At 40.6% G+C, this 21,976-nt stretch overlaps 1 protein-coding gene across 1 annotated transcript in view; it reads left to right on the forward strand.

The window, feature by feature from the left end:
* Positions 1 to 21,976, forward strand: part of EMCN (endomucin) — a 102,748-nt gene that overhangs the window by 74,029 nt on the left and 6,743 nt on the right. The window contains exons 6-10 of the mRNA XM_070392105.1: positions 8,515 to 8,607; positions 9,035 to 9,088; positions 12,415 to 12,510; positions 17,140 to 17,164; positions 18,305 to 18,366. Of these exons, the coding sequence (XP_070248206.1) occupies positions 8,515 to 8,607; positions 9,035 to 9,088; positions 12,415 to 12,510; positions 17,140 to 17,164; positions 18,305 to 18,366 (330 nt within the window). The remainder of the gene's footprint in view (positions 1 to 8,514; positions 8,608 to 9,034; positions 9,089 to 12,414; positions 12,511 to 17,139; positions 17,165 to 18,304; positions 18,367 to 21,976) is intronic.

A 21,976-nucleotide genomic window follows, 5' to 3' on the forward strand; every position in this document is an offset into this window, starting at 1 on the left:
GAAGCTGCAGAAATCCTCAGCTCTTTTTAAGGAGGGACTGAGCATCCTTTCTTTTGTTTAGAAAAGTTCCTTTTGTTTACAAAATGCCAGTTTTAGCTATAATTGATTTTTAAATGTAATGAATAGCCCATTTAGAATATTTTCATTTTGAGTTATGGAAACGAATTCTCCTAAAACAGACAATAAAATGAGCCAAGGATTTGAATAGTGGACTAGAAAGAAATGACACTGATTTCATAAGCCACAAGAAAAGTCAGTCTCAAGTTTCAGATAGATGTTGTGGCTAAAGACTAAATCAGGATTCACTAAAAAATAATAATAATAGCATTTATTAACAAGGTATTCATTTAAACCTCTGTTAACAGCTGTAATTGTGTTTATTTATTTAAAAGGTTGGATTATATATATTATCAAAAATGTTCAAATATCAAATTTGTGAAATATTTACCCATATGATCAAGGAGAGGGACATTTAAAAACAATATTTCTTTTTTAGGTAGAAGCTGAGGTATTGTTGTGGGATTGCCTTCTGACCAAAGATCAGTCCACAGAATTGTTAATACTGCTTCTTTTAAAAAAAAATAAATATGAGTTAATATGTATGTGTTTGACTAGATCATACATATTTATCATATTTGATTTTTTTTCATATTATGCATCCAGCTTTAATTTTCTTGAAAAAATTATGTTTTTACCACCCCTTTCAAAACTTATTAGCAAGGATCAAGAAACTGATGATTGTTTTATATAGGATCTTTTTTTGGAAATCAAAATAAGTAAGACAACTCTACAGAAAGTATGAATTATAAGATATTGTACACAAATATGATGTTTAATATTATATAATAAAGATAAAAGAAAGATAGTCGTAGTTATATGGAAATGATTGATACAGTCTGAAGACATATCCAGTCATTTTATTCAATAGTATGCAGTAGGCAGCTATAGTTAACAATGCTAAGGATGGAGAAGTCATGCTCAATGTCTAAAGCATGCAGGGAAGTTCAACTTAAACTGCTCATTGTAACAGATCTGATAAGACTTAAAATTTAGTATGATACCCTGCTAAATATACAGAATAGTATGTTCAGCCAACCACCACTAACTGAGGCATTCAGTAATATGGAAGCTGCTATTAAGTGTTCCCAAGGAAGACTGGTCAGCATCATAAATAATTCCAAAATTCTAGTAGTTGTGTAGGTATAAAATGATAGACAAGTTTCAGATGACCTAATGTTAAGATTGGTTGAGGGAAACATTTTTTTCTTTAAGTTGTGGTTGTGTTATACATTGAATATGGGAAAAGCAGTTTAAGAAATATGAGGAAAGGGTTTATGAAAAAGTGACCTTCTAGCTGCCAGATTATTCTGCCTATTCATTTTCTGTGAGTTCAGAGTTCCTAAGGAGATGGAAAGACCCACTATAAAGTGATGAAAGGCTGTTTATTACTTAGCGACTTCACGTGGCTATTACAAGTTTAAGCAATGATGGAATTCACTTTTCTTTAGTGTTATCGTTTTTCCACAGACTTGTCCTTGTAAATAAACCTCTTTATTTCTTTGATAAAAGACCTCAGCTCTGAAGAAAAATGGACATACATGTTTCAGTGTATTAGGAAAGAAATAAGCCATTTGCCCTTAATTTTGTGGAAAATAAAACTATATTAGTTGGGATTCTCCAGAGAAACAGAGTAAATAGGATAGACGATAGATAGATAGATAGATAGATAGATAGATAGATAGATAGATAGATAATAGATAGATAGATAGATAGATAGATAGATAGATAGATACAGATAGATTAATTATAGAGGCTGAGAAATCCCAAGATCTGCAGTCAGCAAGCTGGACGCCTGAAGACCCAGGAAAGTTGACAGTGTCATTCAGTCTACATGCAAAGGCCTGAGAACCAGGAGACCCAATGGTACCAGTCAGAAAGCCAACAGGTTTGAAAATAAAGAAGAGTCAGTATTTCAGTTTGAGTCCAAAGGCAGAGAAAGACCAAAGTCCCAGCTCAAGGCAGTCAGGCAGGAAGAGTTCCTTCTTACTCAAGGGAGGATCAGCCTTCTTATTCTTGAATTGGATTCAACCAATTAGATGAGAACCTACATTGGAAGGCAATCAGCTTTACTCAATAACTGATTCAAATTTTAATCTCATCCAAAAACACAATCACAGACACACCCAGAATAATGCTTGACCAAATATCTGGTCATCCCAAGGCCAAGTCAAGTTAACACATAAAACTAATCTTTACAGCAGTATTCCTATAGTGACCAGCACAAGTTGTGAAGGGTTTCATTGTACCTATTTTCTTCACTTTCCTCCATTGTATTTTAGAAGCCCACTGCATTGTAGATATTAATTTTTTAAAATTTTTTCTTTATTGATTAAGGTATTACATATGTGTCCTTATCCTCCCACTGCTGCCCCCCACACTCATGTCCTTACTCCCCTGTTGTCTCTGTCAATTGGTTAGGCTTAAGTGCATACGTACAAGTCCTTTGGTTGATCTCTCCTCCTCACCCCCACCCTCCCCTACCTTCCCTCTGAGGTTTGATAATCTGATCGATGCTTCTCGGTTTCTGGATCTATTTTTGTTCATCAGATTATGTTGTTCATTATATTCCACAAATGAGTGAGATCATGTGATATTTATCTTTTTCTGACTGGCTTATTTTGCTTAGCATAATGCTCTCCAGTTCCATCCATGCTGATGCAAATGGTAAGAATTCCTTCTTTTTTACCTCAGTGTAGTATTCCATTGTGTAGATGTGCCACAGTTTTTTAATCCACTCATCTGCTGATGGGCACTTAGGCTGTTTCCAAATCTTAGCTATGGTAAATTGTGCTGCTATGAACGAAGTGTTCTCCTTTTCAAAAGCCAATGGTCAGGTTTGGTGGTACTTATATCTGTTCTGGCTTCTGATTTTCCATCAAAATTAATATCTATGAACCCCATGGTTCATCCTGTCATATTCGTCCTGTCATATTCACTGTGCTCAGCACCCTGTGCAATTCCAGTGGATTGGTTGCTGATTTCCAGGAATTCATATAATGTGAAGCACAAATCATTCTATGCAGATGATTATTTACCTGAGTATTCTAATGTTGAATGACAGATTATTGACACTATTATTCAGTTAGGATCTACTCAAGCTAAAAATACATCTAAAACCAAAGCAATATCTAGAGGTGTGTTGTTGTTTTTGAACTTGGAAATTTTATGATGCTTGAAAGATTAGTTGAGAATAAGAACTCACTGATGGAATGGGAACTATATCAATATTTATGGTAGGGAGCGTCTGCCATAAACTCCCACTTAGGAAATTGTATAAATCTGGCTATGGCTAAGTGGTTTCTCCTCTGGTTCAGAGATCTGCTGAGTCTCTAAGACATGTTCTGCCCTGTTCTTGTGTCTCTCCAGTCCACACTGAAAGGCCATAAAAATGCAGTCTCAACTGATTAGCTGCTCAGCATTCATTTTAAGAACGAATATTTTCAACTGTGGGTATCATTACGGGTGTGTGCTCCTCCAATAAGCTCTACAGTGTGTTTTATTTCAATACATTAAGAATATCTGTCTCCTTGTATGCACCTGCATGGTCTGGTTTGGCCTGTTGAAGGATAGAAGTGTTCAATTTATCTTGAAGGAAAGAATACATTCTTGACAGGAGCCTAAATTGAAATAGATTATATTTCATGTAACAAAAATAAGAGGCTTGTACTTATAACTCATTCCTACTGAAATGCAGCAGCTTAGGCAGCATTGGGCTGCGGTTGACTCCACAGGCGCTAGAGCCTGCACTCAAATCCTGCTTCTGCCACTTACTTGCACTTGTGACCTTGAGCAAATTATCTCTCTGTGTTTCACTAAAATGCAAATATTAACAATACAATAATTAAATGAGTTAATATTTGTAAAACACGTAGAATAATGTTTGGCACATAGTATCCAGGGCTTGAAAACAAAATCTCTTGTAATATTTTTATGTCCATATTATGGATCACTTGCATTCACATTCTCAGAAAGCATATGGCACAGTTACATATTGAAAAGCTTCTCAGTGTTTTCAGGCCGTACTGTCCAAAGTGTGACTCTGAGTTAAGATGATATATCTATGTTTAGGGAGGGGTGAGAACATTCTAAACCTTTCAGAATGCTGAGAAAAAATGTAATTGATCACTGAGAATGATGCCACTAACAAGTAAGATAGCTCAACTCAATCCAAATGCCATATATCTACACTAATAAAAGAGAACCATGGTAATTAGCGTAAGACCGCTACCCTTTTCATTGGCTAATCAGTGAGTATATGCAAATTAACTGTCAGCCAAGATGGTGGCCGGCAGCCAGGCAGCTGGAAGCGAACATGAGGCTTGCTTGCTCCAGTGACTGCGGACTCCAACGTTCCCCGCCTGGCCTGCGCTGCCGGCCTCTCAGCCTGCTGTTTGAAACTTTGTAACAAATATAGCCAGCCGGGATCTCAGAGCTGAAGTTATACATTGTTTCAATTATAGAACACAAACAAACCAGCAGCGGAGGCCTCAGAGCTAGAGCCAGAGCTAAAGCTGGCCCAGAATAAAAAAAAAGAAAAAAAGGAGCGGTTGGGAGCTTCGGTCAATCGCCAGCCTGAAGGCAGCCCTCAGCCCCTCACCCAGACTGGCCAGGCACCCCAGTGGGGACCCCCACCCTGAAGGGTGTGTGACCAACTGCAAACAGCCATCATCCCCTCATCCAGGCTGGCCAGGAACCCCAGTGGGGACCCCCACCCTGATCCAGGACACCCTTCAGGGCAAACCAGCCTGCCCCCAGGCCTCTATCCTATATAGTAAAAGGGTAATATGCCTCCCAGCACCGGGATCAGCGGAGCCGCGAGGCCTCCCGGCACCGGATCAGCATGACAGGGGGCAGTGCCCAAACCCCCTGATCGCCCTACGACTCTATGTGTGACAGGGTGCGGCGTCCCAACCCCCTGATCGGCCCTGCTCTGTGTGTGACAGGGTGTGGCGCCCAAACCCTCCCTCCCCCCACAGGCCCTGCTCTGTGTGTGACAGGGTAGAGCCATAACCTCCCCATTGGCCCTGCCCTGAGTGTGACAGTGGCGGCGCCCCAACCCCCTGATCGGCCCTGCTCTGTGGGTGATAGAGGACGGTGCCCCAACCCCCTTATCCGCCCTGCTCTGTGTGTGACAGGGTATGGAGCCCCAACCCCCCTGATGGGCCCTGCTCTGTGCGTGACAGGATACGGAGCCCCAGCCCCCCTGATGGGCCCTGCTCTGTGTGTGACAGGGGGCAGCGCCCCAACCCCCTGATTAGCCCTGCTCTGTGCGTGACAGTGGGTGGCGCCGCAACCTCCCTATCGACCCTGCCTTGAGTGTGACAGGGGGCGGTGCCCCAACTCCCAATCTGCCCTACCCTGAGTGTGACCAGGGGCTGCACCTAGGGATTGGGCCTGCCCTCTGCCACCCGGGAGCAGGCCTAAGCTATCTCCCGAGGGGTCCCAGACTGTGAGAGGGCACAGGCCGGGCTGAGGGACCCCCCCCTTCCCCCCTGAGTGCACAAATTTTTGTGCACTGGGCCTCTAGTATATTAATAAAAGGGTAATATGCTAATTAGACCGGGCCAACCAGCCATCTTCTAGCAGTTGGGGGCAAGATCAGGCCAGCAGGGGAGGGTCGTTGTGGGTGAGATCAGGCCTGCAGGGGAAGGCTGTTGGGGGCAACCAGACTGGCAGGGGAGGGAAGTTTGGGGCAAGATCAGGCCAGCAGGGGAGAGCAGTTGGGGGTGATCAGGCAGGCAGAGGTAGTTGGGGGCGAGATCAGGCCAGCAGGGGAGGACAGTTAGGAGCGATCATGCAGGCAGGCAGAAGCAGTTAGGGGCGATCAGGTAGGCAGGCAGAGGCAGTTAGGGCGATCAGGCAGTCAGGCAGAGTGGTTAAGGGAAATCAGAGAGTTAGGGGTGATCAGCCAGGCAGGTGAGCACTTAGGGGAGATCAGGCAGGCAGGCAGGTGAGCGGTTAGGAGCCAGCGGTCCGGATTGTGAGAGAGATGTCCTACTGCTGGTTTAGGTCGGACATCCCCCTAGAGTTCCCAGATTGCGAGAGGGTGCAGGCCGGGCTGAGGAACACCCTCTCCCGCCCATGCATGGATTTTGTGCACTGGGCCTCTAGTATATAATATAAAAAGTATCAAGTACTCTTCTAAGCAATTTAAATTATTTTTACTCATTAAATTTGTACAACACTGTGATGTAGAATTCTTATAATCACCATTTGTAGATGTGAAAGCTCAGACACAAAGAAGTTAAGTGACTTGCCCAAGATTCCAGAGCAAATAAGTGCAACATTCAAATTTGAAACCAGGTACTCAGTCTTGAAAATCCTGATCTTAACCATCTATTATACCTCTCTTGTACTTTCTCTGCCAATACTAGTGTATTAGTAATGTAGGATCATAAAGTATTAGCAAAATTCACAGAGATTATTAGCTCTGAACACATTGTGGTTCCTGCTACCTTAGTCATGAATGAATTACATTAGACTCACAATTGATGAATTCAGCCAAGACACATAACTGCATTAATATGGTCATGCTAATGGACAGGATTTCTCAAATTGTGAGTTAACTCCCATTAGTGTATCATGAGCAGCATTTTTAAAAATGAAATAAAAGTGAATAGAAAGAAACAGAAGGCATTACTTGTAATAGAGGTAAATTGTAGGGGTGTGTTTGTGTGTGTGTGTGTGTGTGTGTTTGTGTGTGTGTGTGTTTGTGTGTACTGGATTCAGAAATTATTTATTAACTAAAGGTTGAGGTTAAAGGAAAAACAAAAAGAAAAATGTTAGGTCTTTGTTCAGGGATCCAATGAATTCTCCTTTTGAGAAGAGTTAATTCTATTGCCTATCTATAGATCATTATCAATAACAATTGGCACTAGATCATCAACACAATTTAAATAGGAAAATGGGAGCTTCCTCGGAACTAGATATATTATAGTTAGATCTGTAGCTGCCACTTAACCTGTCTATGAGAAGGTAATAAAGTAGGAGTCTTGAAAATTAACCCTTGGGAAATCCCAGATGGATTAATGCCATTGGTTATTTTATCAGCCATCTCATACTCTACCAACACAATAGAAAAACATTCATTTTCACTAAAACCCTGGAAACTGAAAAAATAAGCTAAAATTCTGAAGGATTCAGCTAGTTCCCCTTCTTTTATTTAATATTCTTTTTTTCTGCCTGCCCAGTGCACTAGTCTGACATTTTTCTTTGTTCTTATGGGCATATATCTAGCTTTCTCCCACAGATCTCTTACATGGTATAAACTCTAAAAATTATTTTTCCCCTCAGATGTCAAAAATGCATGAGCATGCAGTGCATGCTGGGCTGTGGGTGGCACAGAAGAAAAGATCCAAGGCAGTCAAATGCAATATCAGTTTATTTGGTGCAACTATACATGGCTTCAATACTCCTGAGGGGCCATGATTATAAGAGATGTCTCTTAGTTCAGCCAAGCTGCCAGCTACATTTTACTGCACAGTCACTGTAGTCAGAGCTCCGTGTGAGGTATGGTGGGAGTTGTGGTCTTCTCACTCCAGAAACTTGCAGTTCAGTAGAAAGACAAGGCAAACAGGTGTGATGAGAAGATATCACTTTATAGAACCAGAAAAAGTGGATGATTTTTCAAAAATTTTCTAAATTTAATCTTATCCAAAATTTATAAGAATAAGTTCTATACACTTATAAAATATTTGATTACTTGTATTTCTTTGAAATTTATTGAGATTTGTTGGTTTTGAATTGTATATTTTTATTTATTTTTTGTTTCAGTCCTTCTAGCTGAAGATGGCAAATGTTGACTTAAGCAAACAAATATAATTATCATAAATTTAATTTACATTTCTTTGAAAGAAAAGATTATGGGCAGTGGTAAAAATGTAACCAAGCAGAAGTTACTCTAGATAAGCCACATAAACGTAAACCACTGCCGAGCTTTAAAGATGAAAACAAAGGATTTTTTTTCTTTTCCCCCAACTTTTAACCATAGCCTCAACTGCAGTCTTTCTCTTTAACCAGTAAGTAACACTATAGAAATGAAATCCTGTGTATTTATGTTCATTATAAGTATGTGTGATGGAAAAAATCACTATCACCCAAAGTTATAATATCTGAAATGTGAATAATGCTTTTGTATAGATTTTCATCACAGGAGAATCTCATGCTGGAGGTGATACAGACTGTAGCCTAAGATAAGAGATGAACTCAAGTTTTCTTGGCTGTTCTTGAAGATGTAATACTGATACCCAGGTTTTGAGATTCAGAATGTAATTGTTGCTACAGGAGGAAAAGATGAATTTAGGATTTAATGTACAATTGTATGCATCCTATTATTCAACAAGAAACTGTTTTCATAGATTTTCAGAAATGCAAACTTTTTGAATCTGCAAAGAAATTCAATAAGAAGAGTTAACACTATAGTTTGACTCCGGGTGTCTGATTTTTTTCCTACAGTTAGCACTTCACAACCAGATGCCTCACCTTCTCAAACCAGTATATTACCCCCAATGTCAACAGCAATTGCAGAAAACATCTCACAATCTCAAGGTATGATTTCTGTGTGCATGACTAGAAACTCACTTTGCTCAACTCCTCATCACCAAGAAAACCCTACCAATCTTTAAAAATATAATAACAGCTTTATTAAATTATAATTGCTATACAAAAACACACATCTATAAAAGGGGAGACATGAGGAAACTGTTACAAGTGATGGCTATGTCTATTGCTTTGATTGTGGTGATGGTTTCATGGATCTATGTCCAAACTCATAAAATTGTATACATACACACCCGGACAATCTTGATTTGCAAAGCAGAATTCTTTCAGAATGAGATCAAATGTATTCATTTGAAGCATCCTACCTATAGATCACAGAGGCTTACTTAAATTGAGGCATGGGGGATGAAGGGAGGATTGTGAGGATTGGCACATTAACCAAAGGTAACTCATTTTTTCTTTCTTAAAATAATAGGCACTGAGAATGAAAAAAATGCAAGCCCTTCTTCAACCAGCTCCTCTCATTCCAGTGAGTAACAGACATCTTCATTCATAGACATAGATATGCAGAATATTTTAATGTTACCAATAAGGGAAGGGATTCAATTACAGATAGACTTTTATCAGCTTTACTGAACCTGCAATCCCATTAAAATCCTGTCTGACTGCCACTTGCTTTGAGAATTTCCTACGTATGAGTCTTAATGAGCACACTTTTGAGATTATTTTCTTACCTTAGTGCTAAGCAATTACCACCAAACGTCAAGGTGAATTGTTGGGACTAGTCTCAGATAAGCCAAAGTATACAGACAGAGATCCCCATAAAAATGAATTGTTTACCTTTACAAAACTTTGTCTTAATGTTAAAATGGCCTTTTAAGAAATATTCCATTTTAGGAAAAATAGATATACTAGTATGTCATATACAGGTGGGGCAAAAATAGGTTTACAGTTTTGAGTGAAACACAGAGTTCATTTTTGTATTGTTATGTATGACTTATTGTGTTATTTTCCATATGAACAACTGTAAACCTGCTTTTGCTCCACCTTGTATATGTTTATGCTAGGACTAAATAGACTTAATTTCCCTGGAAATTAAGACTAATATGAATACATATGAAGCTGGGATGATAGGTTTAGGTAAAGCCATTCCATTCAATAGGTCAGAATTGCACTCATTGACCTGATGGTTTATGGTTTCTTCATTTGGGAAGCACTAATGATCTCACTGAAGGTCTAATATGAACCCAGAACTTACTTAAAACAAATATTTAATCATAACAATGGAAGTGAAAACTGCTTTACAAATGAATTGGGTAACTATTCTCATTCCCTGGTAAACATGAGGAACACATACCAGTAAGCAAGCAGATGAGAATACCTACTAAATGGTAACTATAATTTCTATAACTCTAGCTTTACCCCTAGGACAGTGTTTTCATCTTATCACTGTTGTTTCAATCTGGAAAATGACTGGCAGAAAAGAGGCAGATGCTAAAATAAATTAATCTACACTAATAAAAGAGAAACATGGTAATTGGCATACAACCGCTACCCTTCCCATTGGCTAATCAGCGTATCCTTATGCAAATTAACCGTCAGCCAAGATGGCGGCCGGCAGCCATGCACTGAAGCGAGCAGGGAGGCTTGCTTCCTCCAGGAACTGCAGACTGCAACGTTCCCCGCCTCACTTGCCAGACTCTCAACTGCAACTCTAAGCAACTATTACTATGTTGCAAATAAGAAGCTAAACAAAACAGGCTTTCAGTCAGCCCCGGACCGCAACATTGTATCCATGTTTTCAGCAGCGAGGCCTCAGAGCTAAAGCTGGCCCAGAATAAAAAAAAAAAAAGAAAACAAGGAGCGGTTGGAAGCTTTTAGTCAACTGCCAGCCGGGAAACAGCCCTCAGCCCCTCAGCCAGCCTGGCCAGGCACCCCAGTGGGGACCCCCACCCTGATCCAGGACACCCTTCAGGGCAAACCAGCCGGCCCCCACCCATGCACCAGGCCTCTATTCTACATAGTAAAAGGGTAATATGCCTCCCGGCATCGGGATCAGCGGAGCAGCGAGGCTCCCGGCACTGGGATCAGCGTGACAGGGGGCGGGGCCACAACCTCCCTATCCGCCCTGCTCTGTGTGTGACAGGGGGCAGCACCCAAACCCCCTGATCAGCCCTGCTCTGTGCCTGATGGGGGGGAGCTCCCCAATCCCCCGATTGCCCTGTGGCTCTGTGTGTGACAGGGTGCAGCGCACCAACCCCCTGATCTGCCCTGCTCTGTGTGTGACAGGGTGAGGCGCCCCAACCCCCCCCCCCCCCCCCCACGGGCCCTGCTCTGTGTGTGACAGGGTAGAACCATAACCTCTCCATCGGCCCTGCCCCGAGTGTGACAGTGGCGGTGCCCCAACCCCCTGATAGGCCCTGCTCTGTGGGTGATAGAGGGTGGCGCCCCAACCCCCCTCCATGGGCCTTGCTCTGTGTGTGACAGGGTAGAGCCATAACCTCCCCATCGGCCCTGCCCTGAGTGTGACAGGGTGCAGCGCCCCAACCCCTGATCCACCCTGCTCTGTGTGTGACAGGGGGCGGTGCCCCAGCTCCCCTATCGGCCCTACTCTGTGAGTGACAGGGGGCAGCGCCCCAACCCCCCTGATGGACCCTGCTCTGTGAGTGACAGGGGGTGGCGCCCCAACCCCCTGATCGGCCCTGCTCTGTGAGTGACAGGGAGCAGCGCCCCAACCCCCTGATTGGCCCTGCTCTGTGAGTGACAGGGGGCAGCGCCCCAACCCCCTGATCAGCCCTACTCTGTGAGTGACAGGGGGCAGCGCCCCAACCCCCTGATTGGCCCTGCTCTGTGCGTGACAAGGGGTGGTGCCGCAACCTCCCCATTGACCCTGCCTTGAGTATAACAGGGGGCGGTGCCCCAACCCCCCAATCAGTCTACCCTGAGCGTGACTGAGGGTGGCATTGCAACCTCCCGATCCGCCCTGCTCTGTACATGACGGGGCAGCGCCCCAACTCCACAATCAGCCCTGCTCTGAGCCCGACCAGGGGCTGCACCTAGGGATTGGGCCTGCCCTCTGCCACCCGGGAGCAGGCCTAAGCCAGCAGGTCGTTATCTCCCGAGGGGTCCCAGACTGTGAGAGGGCACAGGCCGGGCTGGGGGAACCTCCCCCCCCCCAGTGCACAAATTTTTGTGCACGGGGCCTCTAGTTAATAAATAAACAGCAAAACCCTCCTCTTAATAAAAATAGGAAAAAACATAATCGCCGAGACATGTATGTACACATGCACACACATGCACATTGTTCTTGAACCATTTGTTCATGTTTAGAAATAATGTGCCCTGTGATATCCAATTATATCCATTTATGCTATTTTGTACTTTTTCTGGTTCTAAGATATTACCATTGAAAGATATTTGTGAGGTTTTTAGAAAGCCAGCTTTATAACTAGGGTAGTTTCAGTATTGGCTATCTAAGTCCTTTTTTCCAATAATTTGGCTATAAAGTAGTAAAGAATATATGAGTGAATGTGGGTCTGACTCTAGGTCTAGAGGACATCTTCTGCGTCTTGTCTCCCATTTCCTCACTCCCCCAGTCTCCAGAAGAATGGAGAACGATCTCTCTTAGGTTTGAAATTTTATTTCAGAAAGGCTACAAGACTGACATCAAGTGGATACGTCAGAAACGACAACTAAAGCAAAACCCATGGATCAGATAGATCTTCTTTGCTTAAAACACAATATTTTAAATAGAATGATATTTAAAGAAGAAAGCATGCATGCTTTTGCTCAGTTCATAAACTATTGTGAAACTCAATTGCCACTCTAACTGACAATGTCTCCACTGCTTCTTAGGTATTATTCTGCCGGTGGTTATTGCTCTAATTGTAATAACACTTTCAGTGTTTGCTCTGGTGGGTTTGTATCGACTGTGCAGGAAGACAGACCCAGGTGGGTAACAGTGTTTTGCTTCATTTTGTTTCCTGAAAGGAGAATGCTCATGCTAGATCTAAACTTAAGTTTATACTCATAAGGGGAGGCAGGAATTGTAGAAAGAAATAAAATGCTATATTGCTTGATCTCAAATATAGAGGGGAATGAACCGAGAAATCCGTGGAATGCTGGCGAATGTAAGGAAGAGGGATTAACTACTAGTGGCAGATATCAAATGTGAACAAATACCTTTCCATTTAACAGCCCGTTTTGTGGGCAGTTGGGGGAATGTGGGAGTACAGAAGGCACGAGAGGGTATGCCTTCCCTATTGTGAAGGTTTGTTCCTTTTCCGGGTAACAGAGGACGAAGGAAGTCTTGCTAAGAATGTAGTTTAGGGGCCCATAATCTGAAGAAGTGTCCTGTGACTCACTTCCCTTCTGGGAAGCACAGCTTCCTTCCAATGAAAATGTCTTCCTTCATGACTGCGTGTTCTGCTCATTGAATTGGTTCCTCGGGACTGAACATTATTGCAATTTTTAGTGGAATTCTAGTTTGAAATTATTACCCTTTTTAACCTCTCCTGTAGCATTTGGAAGTCTTTTCCCTTTTCCTCAAAAAAGTCACTGCTCTCTTTTAAACATTCTTTGTTTACTTCCTTTTGATGTTTCATCTTCTCCCTGCCTCTGAAATACTTATGAATCCTGTAAGGGCATTCTATTTTTTATTCTTTTTTAAATAAATGTTTAATTGTAAAATAGATTTACATTCACAGAAACATTGCAAAGATAGTTACAAAGAGTTCCCACATACCACATAGCTGTTATTCTTATTATTAAGATGATATAGCCCAGCTGGTGTGGCTCAGTGTTGGAGTGTCAAACTATGAACCAGGAGGTCACTGTCACAGTTCTATTCCAGGTCTGGGCATATGCCCGGTTTGCAGGCTTGATCCCAGGTAGAGGGCATGTAGGAGGCAGCTGATCAATGAGTCTCTCTCATCATTGACTAGAGGCCCAGTGCACGAAATTTGTGCACTGGTAGGGTCCTCAGTGGCTGCTGGCTGACAGCTGACAGCCGGGTCCTCCCTTCATTCCGTGCCACCCTCTGATGGTCAGTGCACTTCATAGAGAGCGGTCGAGCTCCTGGTCGGTCCAACTCCCACCCAAGGGGACAATTTGCATATTAGCCTTTTATTATATAGGATGTTTCTATCTTTCTCTTCCTCTTCCTTCCTCTCTGAAATCAATAAAAATATATAAAAATAAAAAGATGACATATTTGTCACAATGAATTAACTAATATTAGTTGATACATTATTATGAACTAAGGTCCCTTCTTTTTCAGACTTCTTCTAATCTTATTGTCTTTTCTCTATTCCAGGAAATTGAGCTTTTTATTCAATGTTTTATCTGAATCCCCCTTCAGTTCCCATGGCTCACACTCCCCTCTATTATCTTAAACATAAATCTATTTTCCATCACAGACCCCTGCCCTGCTTGTGTAATGTGGTGTTATGTATCCATGCCTTTGTCCATGCTATTCCTTCTCCTAGAATGTCCAGCCCACCATGTAACTTTCATAAAATTCCAATGTCCCATCTGTCCATTAGCACCTACCTCAAACACCAATTTAATGCATCTTTCTTTGCATAACACACCATCTCTTTAAGCAGAATTCTATAGAATTTTATGAAATTCATCATGTTATAGTATAGTTACTTCTCCATGTACCTGTGTCCCCTTACTCTGTTCCAGGTACTACAACAGAAATACCAAGACTGTGTGGCTTAAACAATAAACATTTATTTCTCACAGTTCTGGAGGCTAAGTCCAATCAAGGTGTCAGATTGGTTGTGTGGTGAGAGTACTCTTCCTGGATAATATATGGCCACGTTCTCACTATGTCTTCACATAGAGGAAAGCAAAGAAGTATTCTGTGGTCTTTTTTATAAGGGCACTAATCCCACTGAGGACTCAACCCTCTGACCTAATCAACTTCCAAAGGCCCAACATCCTGATGACATTATATTAGACATTAAGATTTAACATATGAATTTTAGGGGAGCACACACATTCAGTCCATAATATCGGGCAGCCTTTCTAGTCACACATCATGTATTATTCTCATTGCATTGTGCATATTGTAAGACAGAATCTACTATATGCTTGTTGACTGAAATTTTCAATAAAATAGAACCTTGCCTTTCCCCATTTTAATTCTAAATATTTCACCACCAGAACTCTACCTAAGTTTCAAATACTGTTAAAAAGTAAACATCCATTTTTATAAGATATATAAGCTACACTGTTTACCCCATAGACAGTGTGCCCTCTGGGTACTAACAAATGCTGTTCCTGAAGCCAGTGTCTAACCATGCACTGCACGGACAGCTGGATGCAAGAAGTTATGAGACAAAAAACAAACAAACAAATAAAAAACAACAACAGTAGTGTTCATATTAGACCTTGGTGGAGAATGAGAATAAACACATCAATGACTTTCCCTTTGGGAGTTAGTGAATAAAGCCTCTTAATAATGTCTAAAATATGTTTTCTTCCTCAGTTTCCTGAAGGAAAATAGCATTTTTATAAATCAGTTTAATTTCTCTAAGTTTCTAAACCACCAATACTATTTTTTATGGTAAATCAACCATCCAAGTTGAAGCTTGTGGGTGTTGAGCACATAGAAGAGATTAAAAAAAAAAAATTAGTGTGCTAAATCCATCTGTAAAAACACCCTCTACTGAAAAACTGCTTTACATAGGAAGATTTGCAAATTAGTTATCTGAAAAATTGACATTTGCTAATAAAGAGGACTCTATGGATGAATTGAATCATTGAGGGGGGAAATGTATAAAATTCCAACCACTATGAAAAGTAAAATAAAATAAAATAATATTAGTATAATTATGGAGAATTATTCTGAAGACATACAATATTTTATAACCAAGTTTGGCAGTTGTGCAATTAGCCAAATCTATTTGGTTTTCATTAACTTTGCTTGCCAAACAGAATTTATGGCATTGCTGTCATTAAATTAGCACCATTAAACACCCACAGTAATCAGTCTTCAAAATGTGGGTGAGACTTCATTAAGTTCAGAAAATTAGTAAGCCCACTCTGCTCACTGGAAGACAACATGAATCAGATTTCAATATGAAATTGAGTTTATCCGGATATTGTTGACAGTAGTCTGAGCTTTAACCCAAATAGAACAGCATATATTCCAAAAGTAGTCTTTTGTTATGTGTCTATCTGGTAATAAACCCATTATTACTGTATCCCAAGGAAAAATATTAAAATAGGCATAGAAACAGTATCACTGCATGTAGGAATAGGGCTGTGAGCATCACAGGTGATATCATATAGAGCACTTATAGTAGGAATTTTAAAATGCTGTTGAAACCCTACTGATGGTAGGGAAGACAAAGTCAGGTCGACTTGGTGAACAGCATAGGGTACCATGAATTAAATTGTAGGAATTTAGAGTCATGGTGGTGTATGACTCTTACCAGGTGAAGCTGAACTAGCCAGAATATTAGTGGAAATCAAGGTCTTCATAACACAACTAGAGGTCCAGTGCATGAATTTGTGCACCAGTGGGGTCCCTTGGCCTGGCCTGTGGGATCAGGATCTGGCTAAAATGGGCTCTCTGACATCCTCCGAGGGGTCCCGGATTGCAAGAGGGTGCAGGCCAGGCAAAAGGACCCCACAGGTGCACGGTCGGGGCCAGGGAGGGATGCGGGAGGGTTCTGGGGCATGTCCGGCCTGTCTCACTCAGTCCTGATAGCTCGGTCCCAATCAGCCAGACCCCAGCAGCAACCTAACCTACTGGTCAGAGCGTCTGCCCCTTGGTGGTCAGTGCACATCATAGCGAGTGGTTGAGCGGCCTTAGCATATCATTAGCATATTACACTTTGATTGGTTGAATGGCCAACCGGACACTTAGCATATTAGGTTTTTATTATATAGGAAAGGCCACAGTGAATGCAAGGTTTTACCACCATTGCTTCCCAGGGCCATGCTCTTGTGTAGAGCAAATCACCAGCGTTCTCACTCTAGGCCCAGGTTGTTTTCTACCAGGTCCTGTAAGCAGCTTGGAAAAGCATACAGAAGATTAGATGCCATTGGTAGCCTCAGTGATATTTTGCAGGGCACTTTAGAGAGACTGAGTTAATCTGGTTCAGATGCAATTAGAAGCAATATCATAGTTCACCACAAATACAGAGGTTTGTGTCCCCAGAAAGAGCCACGAATAAAGAAATGTCAGAAATTCAATTCTCTGGTATAAAAAGGCAATATTGAACTTTGAGGAGAATTTTTTTCAGAGGTACTGAAATAAACAGAGACCTTTTCTGGTGTTTGTGGACTATGTGATAAATAGTAGTTTCACGTAGTGATAAGAAACTTAGTGCAGAAGTAAGTTCAGTGGAGTTGGCCTACTTGGGGCTATCCCGTGAATGTATTAGCCATACCTGAGGAAGGAGTGCTAACCATGTCTGAGAAAATGGACAATGAGGCAGGGAGTTGAGAGATTAAAAAAGTCAAAAATTGGCTTTAGAAATATCTCTGCACTGAAAGTGGCAGGGGTCTCACGTTTTTTGTAGCCAAGCTTCTTATAACTCTAATAATTCTTTCCTCTCCTAGGCACAGCAGAAAATGGGAATGACCAGTAAGTAAAGCTAATCATTTTTTTCTAAAAGCTCTGGCTGTATCATTTACATAGGAAAATTATTGATCCTTTACTTACACACCTTTGTTTGTATTTTTAAAGAATTTGTGTAGAAAGTATTGTAAATGGAGTTTATTTTTTTCAAAGCTCTCTCTTTTCAAAGGAAATTCCAGCAACTAAAAGAGGACTGTTCTTAAGCTATTCAAAAGTATTAAAATGGCAAATCAAAAAGTGAAATGCAAAAATAGAAAAATGAATATCACTACAATAATAAATATAATATAAAACATACTTAGAGTTTTAAAATACTTTTCCCAGTGGAATTTTCAGTATGTTTCTCACAATTAGGGAACTATCATGCCTGCACCTTGAGACAGCTCTGAGTGGCTTTATTAATAGTAGATGTGCATTCTGCTTTGACTTTTTGAAAACAAGCAAAGCAGTTGTTACCAATCCACCCGACTGTTGCCATCAAGGTGCTACAAAGAGACTATTTTTTTAAATGAATGTTAAAACCAATTATGTGTTTAAGTTTTCTTTGTTGACCTGAATTTGTATCCTGCCTTTATGTAGGTGTTTTTGTATGTTCATCAGGCAATGAAACTTAGAAATACTATCTGTAGGTCACCTACCCTGCTTAATTAGAAATAAAGGTTCTTGAGATGTCCAGGGGGGGAAAAGGGTTTGAACGTGTTTAGAATCTGAGAAAGAGGAGGCGGGAACCCTTGGCTAAAATGACCGGCAGTGTCCAGTGACCTCGTAAAAAGGGATACTTTAGAATTCATCAGCAGCCCCCAAAGTTTGGAAACATGTCTGTGTCTTTCCCTTTGTAATTCAGGACTGAAGCCATGTACCATAAAGACCTGTGACAGGTGTTTCCCATGACCCATCTTGATGTTTAATTTCTCTGAGGACCATTGCTGTAGCAGAATGGTGGGGATTTATTGGCTCGATTCCAGAAGTGGAAAGTGCTATGTGTGTGTCTGCATGTGAAGAGACACGGGTTTTGCCATAAAAACACATAAAATATATATATGCTTGTGTATCTTCTTCATTCTGTGTGTATAATGTTTACTTTCTATCCCAGACAGGCCATGCTAATTACTATGGTGTTAATTTAATGTTTTCTGTTCCAAATAGACCTCAGTCCGATAAAGAGAGTGTGAAGCTCCTCACTGTGAAGACAATCTCTCATGAGTCGGGTAAGCTCCCAAAATTGTGGATTAGATGAAAAAGGGTTATTTCAGAATTCTGCTTGAATTTTGTTCATGTTGAAACATAACCGGAAAGCATAGCTTCTTCAGAAATAGTCAGTTAGTAGCTCCCAATAAGTATCAAATTTTCCTTTAAAGGAAAGACAAGCCCTAAAAAATATAATTTTGGGGTAAAAATTTTTGGATTATCTGGCTTTTAGAAGTTGCTTGTTATAATGTGTAGATGTGTTCCAAAGAATGGGAGGTAACGAGAGTCATTTTCCATTCTGCGGTAATGGCAGAAAGAACATTACATGTACTATATAGGGTTTTTATTATCGCTGTTATCTTGTTTCATTTTTGCTAATTGATGTGTATACTCCCCTGGAACCAGGATTTATCAGTTAAAGTGTAAATCATATTTTGTAATTTCACATGATTTTAATTGAGTTTCCCCATGAGGAAAAAACACAATTTCCTGTTGATAAAATTTACATGTCTTTTTCCAGTTTCTTAGGTTTTGATTTTGCTTGATTTGAAATGTAAATGTGTGGTTTTTTCCCAATATATATATATGATTTGTTTGAGTTATAGTGTATCAAGAGCAATGATAAATGAGATGCCACATAGCTTTTAAAATTAAAAAAAGCACTGATTGTTTTCTTGTTTTGAGTAGACCACATATTCAAAACACCAATATCACAAAGCAGATAAATAAAAAGTAATTATTAGCTTTACAAAATGGTCCATGTGGCTCTAACTTAACTATCAATTCTATGAATACATTTAACCATTCAGTTCCCCCAATTTTACCTACACAAAATAGTTTGAGAATGCTGATGTTAAAGTGTGAGCTATAGAATGATAAACTACATTATAAATATGTAGTAATTTTTTAAATAAGACAGAAAGCTATAAATATTGTCTCACTTCAAGAGCAAGATCTCAAAGGCTGAACGTGGTCCCAATTTCAGATAGGAAATTCTAACTAGAGCAAACTACAAGAAGCAAACAGAAGACTTGAGAAGTGAGGGTACCCAATATCTGTAGACAGGCCCAAACCCCTCTCATGAGCCAGTCTCTTAAGAGAGACCTTCCTTCATGATGTACCTGGTTCCTTTATTCCTACCTGGTTCTCTCAGAGGTAACCATCTGAATGGGCAGAGGAGTAAAATTCATTCATAGGGTGATTGGAAACCACTCACAGGTCCCCTGGCCATTCACCTGGCTCCACGAAGTAGCCTAGCCTATTCCACTAGGTCAGAGAAAAGGAGCCTAAATATGAACTAGTCCTGAGTAAGTCCATGAAGGATCCTGAGCGTGACTATACTGTTTGTCAAGAAGAGTTCTCAGAGTCTGCCTGTGACTTTTACACAAGCATCACAATAACGTCATGTCCATTGGGAATTTAACTTCACCTGCAGCCTGGGTTCCTCCAGCTGGGGATGGGCTGCCTGCCCAGCACTTGGAAGAAGCCTCTGTGTAGGAGCCCCTGGCTCACCTTGGGGGAGGGGCTGGGATCAGGACCACCCACTCTACCATCCTTTTCTACCAGGGAAATGAGAACGCACACCAGAATTGAGGCTTCCAGAGGGGAAAACTCTAAAGAACCTTTTGTTTCTTGATGGCAAATTTAATATCTGGTTCTCCTTTAAGGACCAAGGAAAATTCCACATCAGCTGACATCTCTCACTCTCCTAGCAATTGAAGTAATAAATGGAATAGACTATGGTGTGATAATTAAGACTCTTAACTCTCCAAGCTCCCTTTACTTCATAAGGAGGCATTATTATCATGGAAATAATCAGATCTGTTCTTTGGTACTTTTCTGGTATTTCTGCCAACTTCAATTTAGGACTCACATCTCATTTAATAAAATAACCTTTAAATGGGCAACCCAACTGATTACTGTGGAAATATTCGACCAGATGACAAGAATGAATTGGTGATTCAAAGGTTTCAACAGCCTAGAATTAATCATCTAAAACATAATGATCTGCAAATGCTCTTTGTGCCACCACAATTCTTACTAAAGTCTGGTTCCTAAAACACAAATAAATCTCTTTCCCCTGCTTTTCAAACTTATTCAAATAGGATTTTTTTATAAAATTATGCTCACCATAGTTAACAGAAGTTATATTATTATAATTATTTTTACTTAAATATCCTTTGCCCAACAATGACATCTTTCTTAAAAAAAAAAAAACTAAAATAAAATCTAAAATGATTAGGTTTGATATAAGTTCACAGATTTAGCCCAATTTCCCCCTATCTCTGATATAAAATTTTTTAGAAATTTTAAAAATGTAGAAAGTAATTTGTTAGAACAAAAACCTGACTACCCATCACTCAGAATTGATGAGGGACACATTTTATGTTATTTGCTTCTAAGAAAGAATTAATGTGCCTAAGTGGTAACAGAATGAAATTTGAGCTTCCATGGCCATGAGTTCATTGGATTGGTCAGTATTTCAATTAATAAACTCTGGTCTTATATCTGAAAATGAGTTGTGTCACTTTAGAGGTCAATAAGTCATGTCTCCAAGGAAACAGAGCTCTGTAGCCACCACCTTCAAGGGAAATGCCAGTGGGTGCTAAATTGTCTGGGTTTCTAGAAGCCTCAGTGAACTTTGGTTATTGCTCTGGTCATTTTGTGCTGATAAGAAGGTTCCTTGCTCCTGAACCTCCTCTGATTAGACTAAGATATTCATCTATCCACACTCCCTGCTTTCTTTGAATATGTTCTCTCTCAAACAGCGTTCTTCTGCTGAAAATGTAGCCCATAAATGTTTACAATTTGATTATTTAAATTAGGGGTTTTCTTTAAGTAAAAGAGAAAGCCTAGTAGGGTATAACAAGAATGTGCTTTTAGCAAAAATTAAACACCAAACTTGGAAGATCAAGGGGTCTTTTATGAATACCCGGAAGATACCACACAGCTTCAGTAAAGAATCTGGCCAAGTTAAACATCCCACGAAGACTGCAAAATATACATGTGACATGCATCATGTTAAATGTGATTCCCACCGACATCACATCTCAGAAAGTTATTATACATTATCTCATTTTTTAAATTAAAGGCAACAAGAATTATGAAGAAAACTGCTTAATTAGTTAAAGAATATATGACTGCACAGAAAAAAAGAAAACACAGTATCTTTGAATTTAGTTTCAAAGCATTGCTTGATTTTGAACCATTTGGAGGAAGAAAAAAATGATATCTGAATTCATTATAATATTGTTCTGCTTTAAAACTCTAAGTGTGTATTAGCTGAGATGAAGCTCAAACACTTGAGCATGTGTGCCGGGCCTGCCGTGCTGTGCCAGACTTCTCCTGCTCGGTTTTGAACCACTTAATAAGGCACATTCCCCAGATGTCACTCATCTCCTATCCCTCTGTTCCTCAATGCACTCAAGCTCTTTTGAAGGGGATGGTGTGTGCCAGGCCAGCTCAGCCAAGGGTTCGGTGAGCCTGAGCGGGGGGGCAGCAAAGGATGTAGAAAAGACAAAGAGAATAAGCTGGGTCTAGGTGGCTCTCCTGTGCCTGGCTGAGGCCACAGAGAGAGATCCAGACAGCAAGCTGAGCCTTTATTTTATAGCCAGAGGTAAACAAGGTAGT

Source organism: Myotis yumanensis, unplaced genomic scaffold (assembly GCF_028538775.1).
Source record: "Myotis yumanensis isolate MYYU_CA2020_CCGP unplaced genomic scaffold, mMyoYum1.0.hap1 SCAF_1, whole genome shotgun sequence".
Classification (NCBI taxonomy): Eukaryota; Metazoa; Chordata; class Mammalia; order Chiroptera; family Vespertilionidae; genus Myotis; species Myotis yumanensis.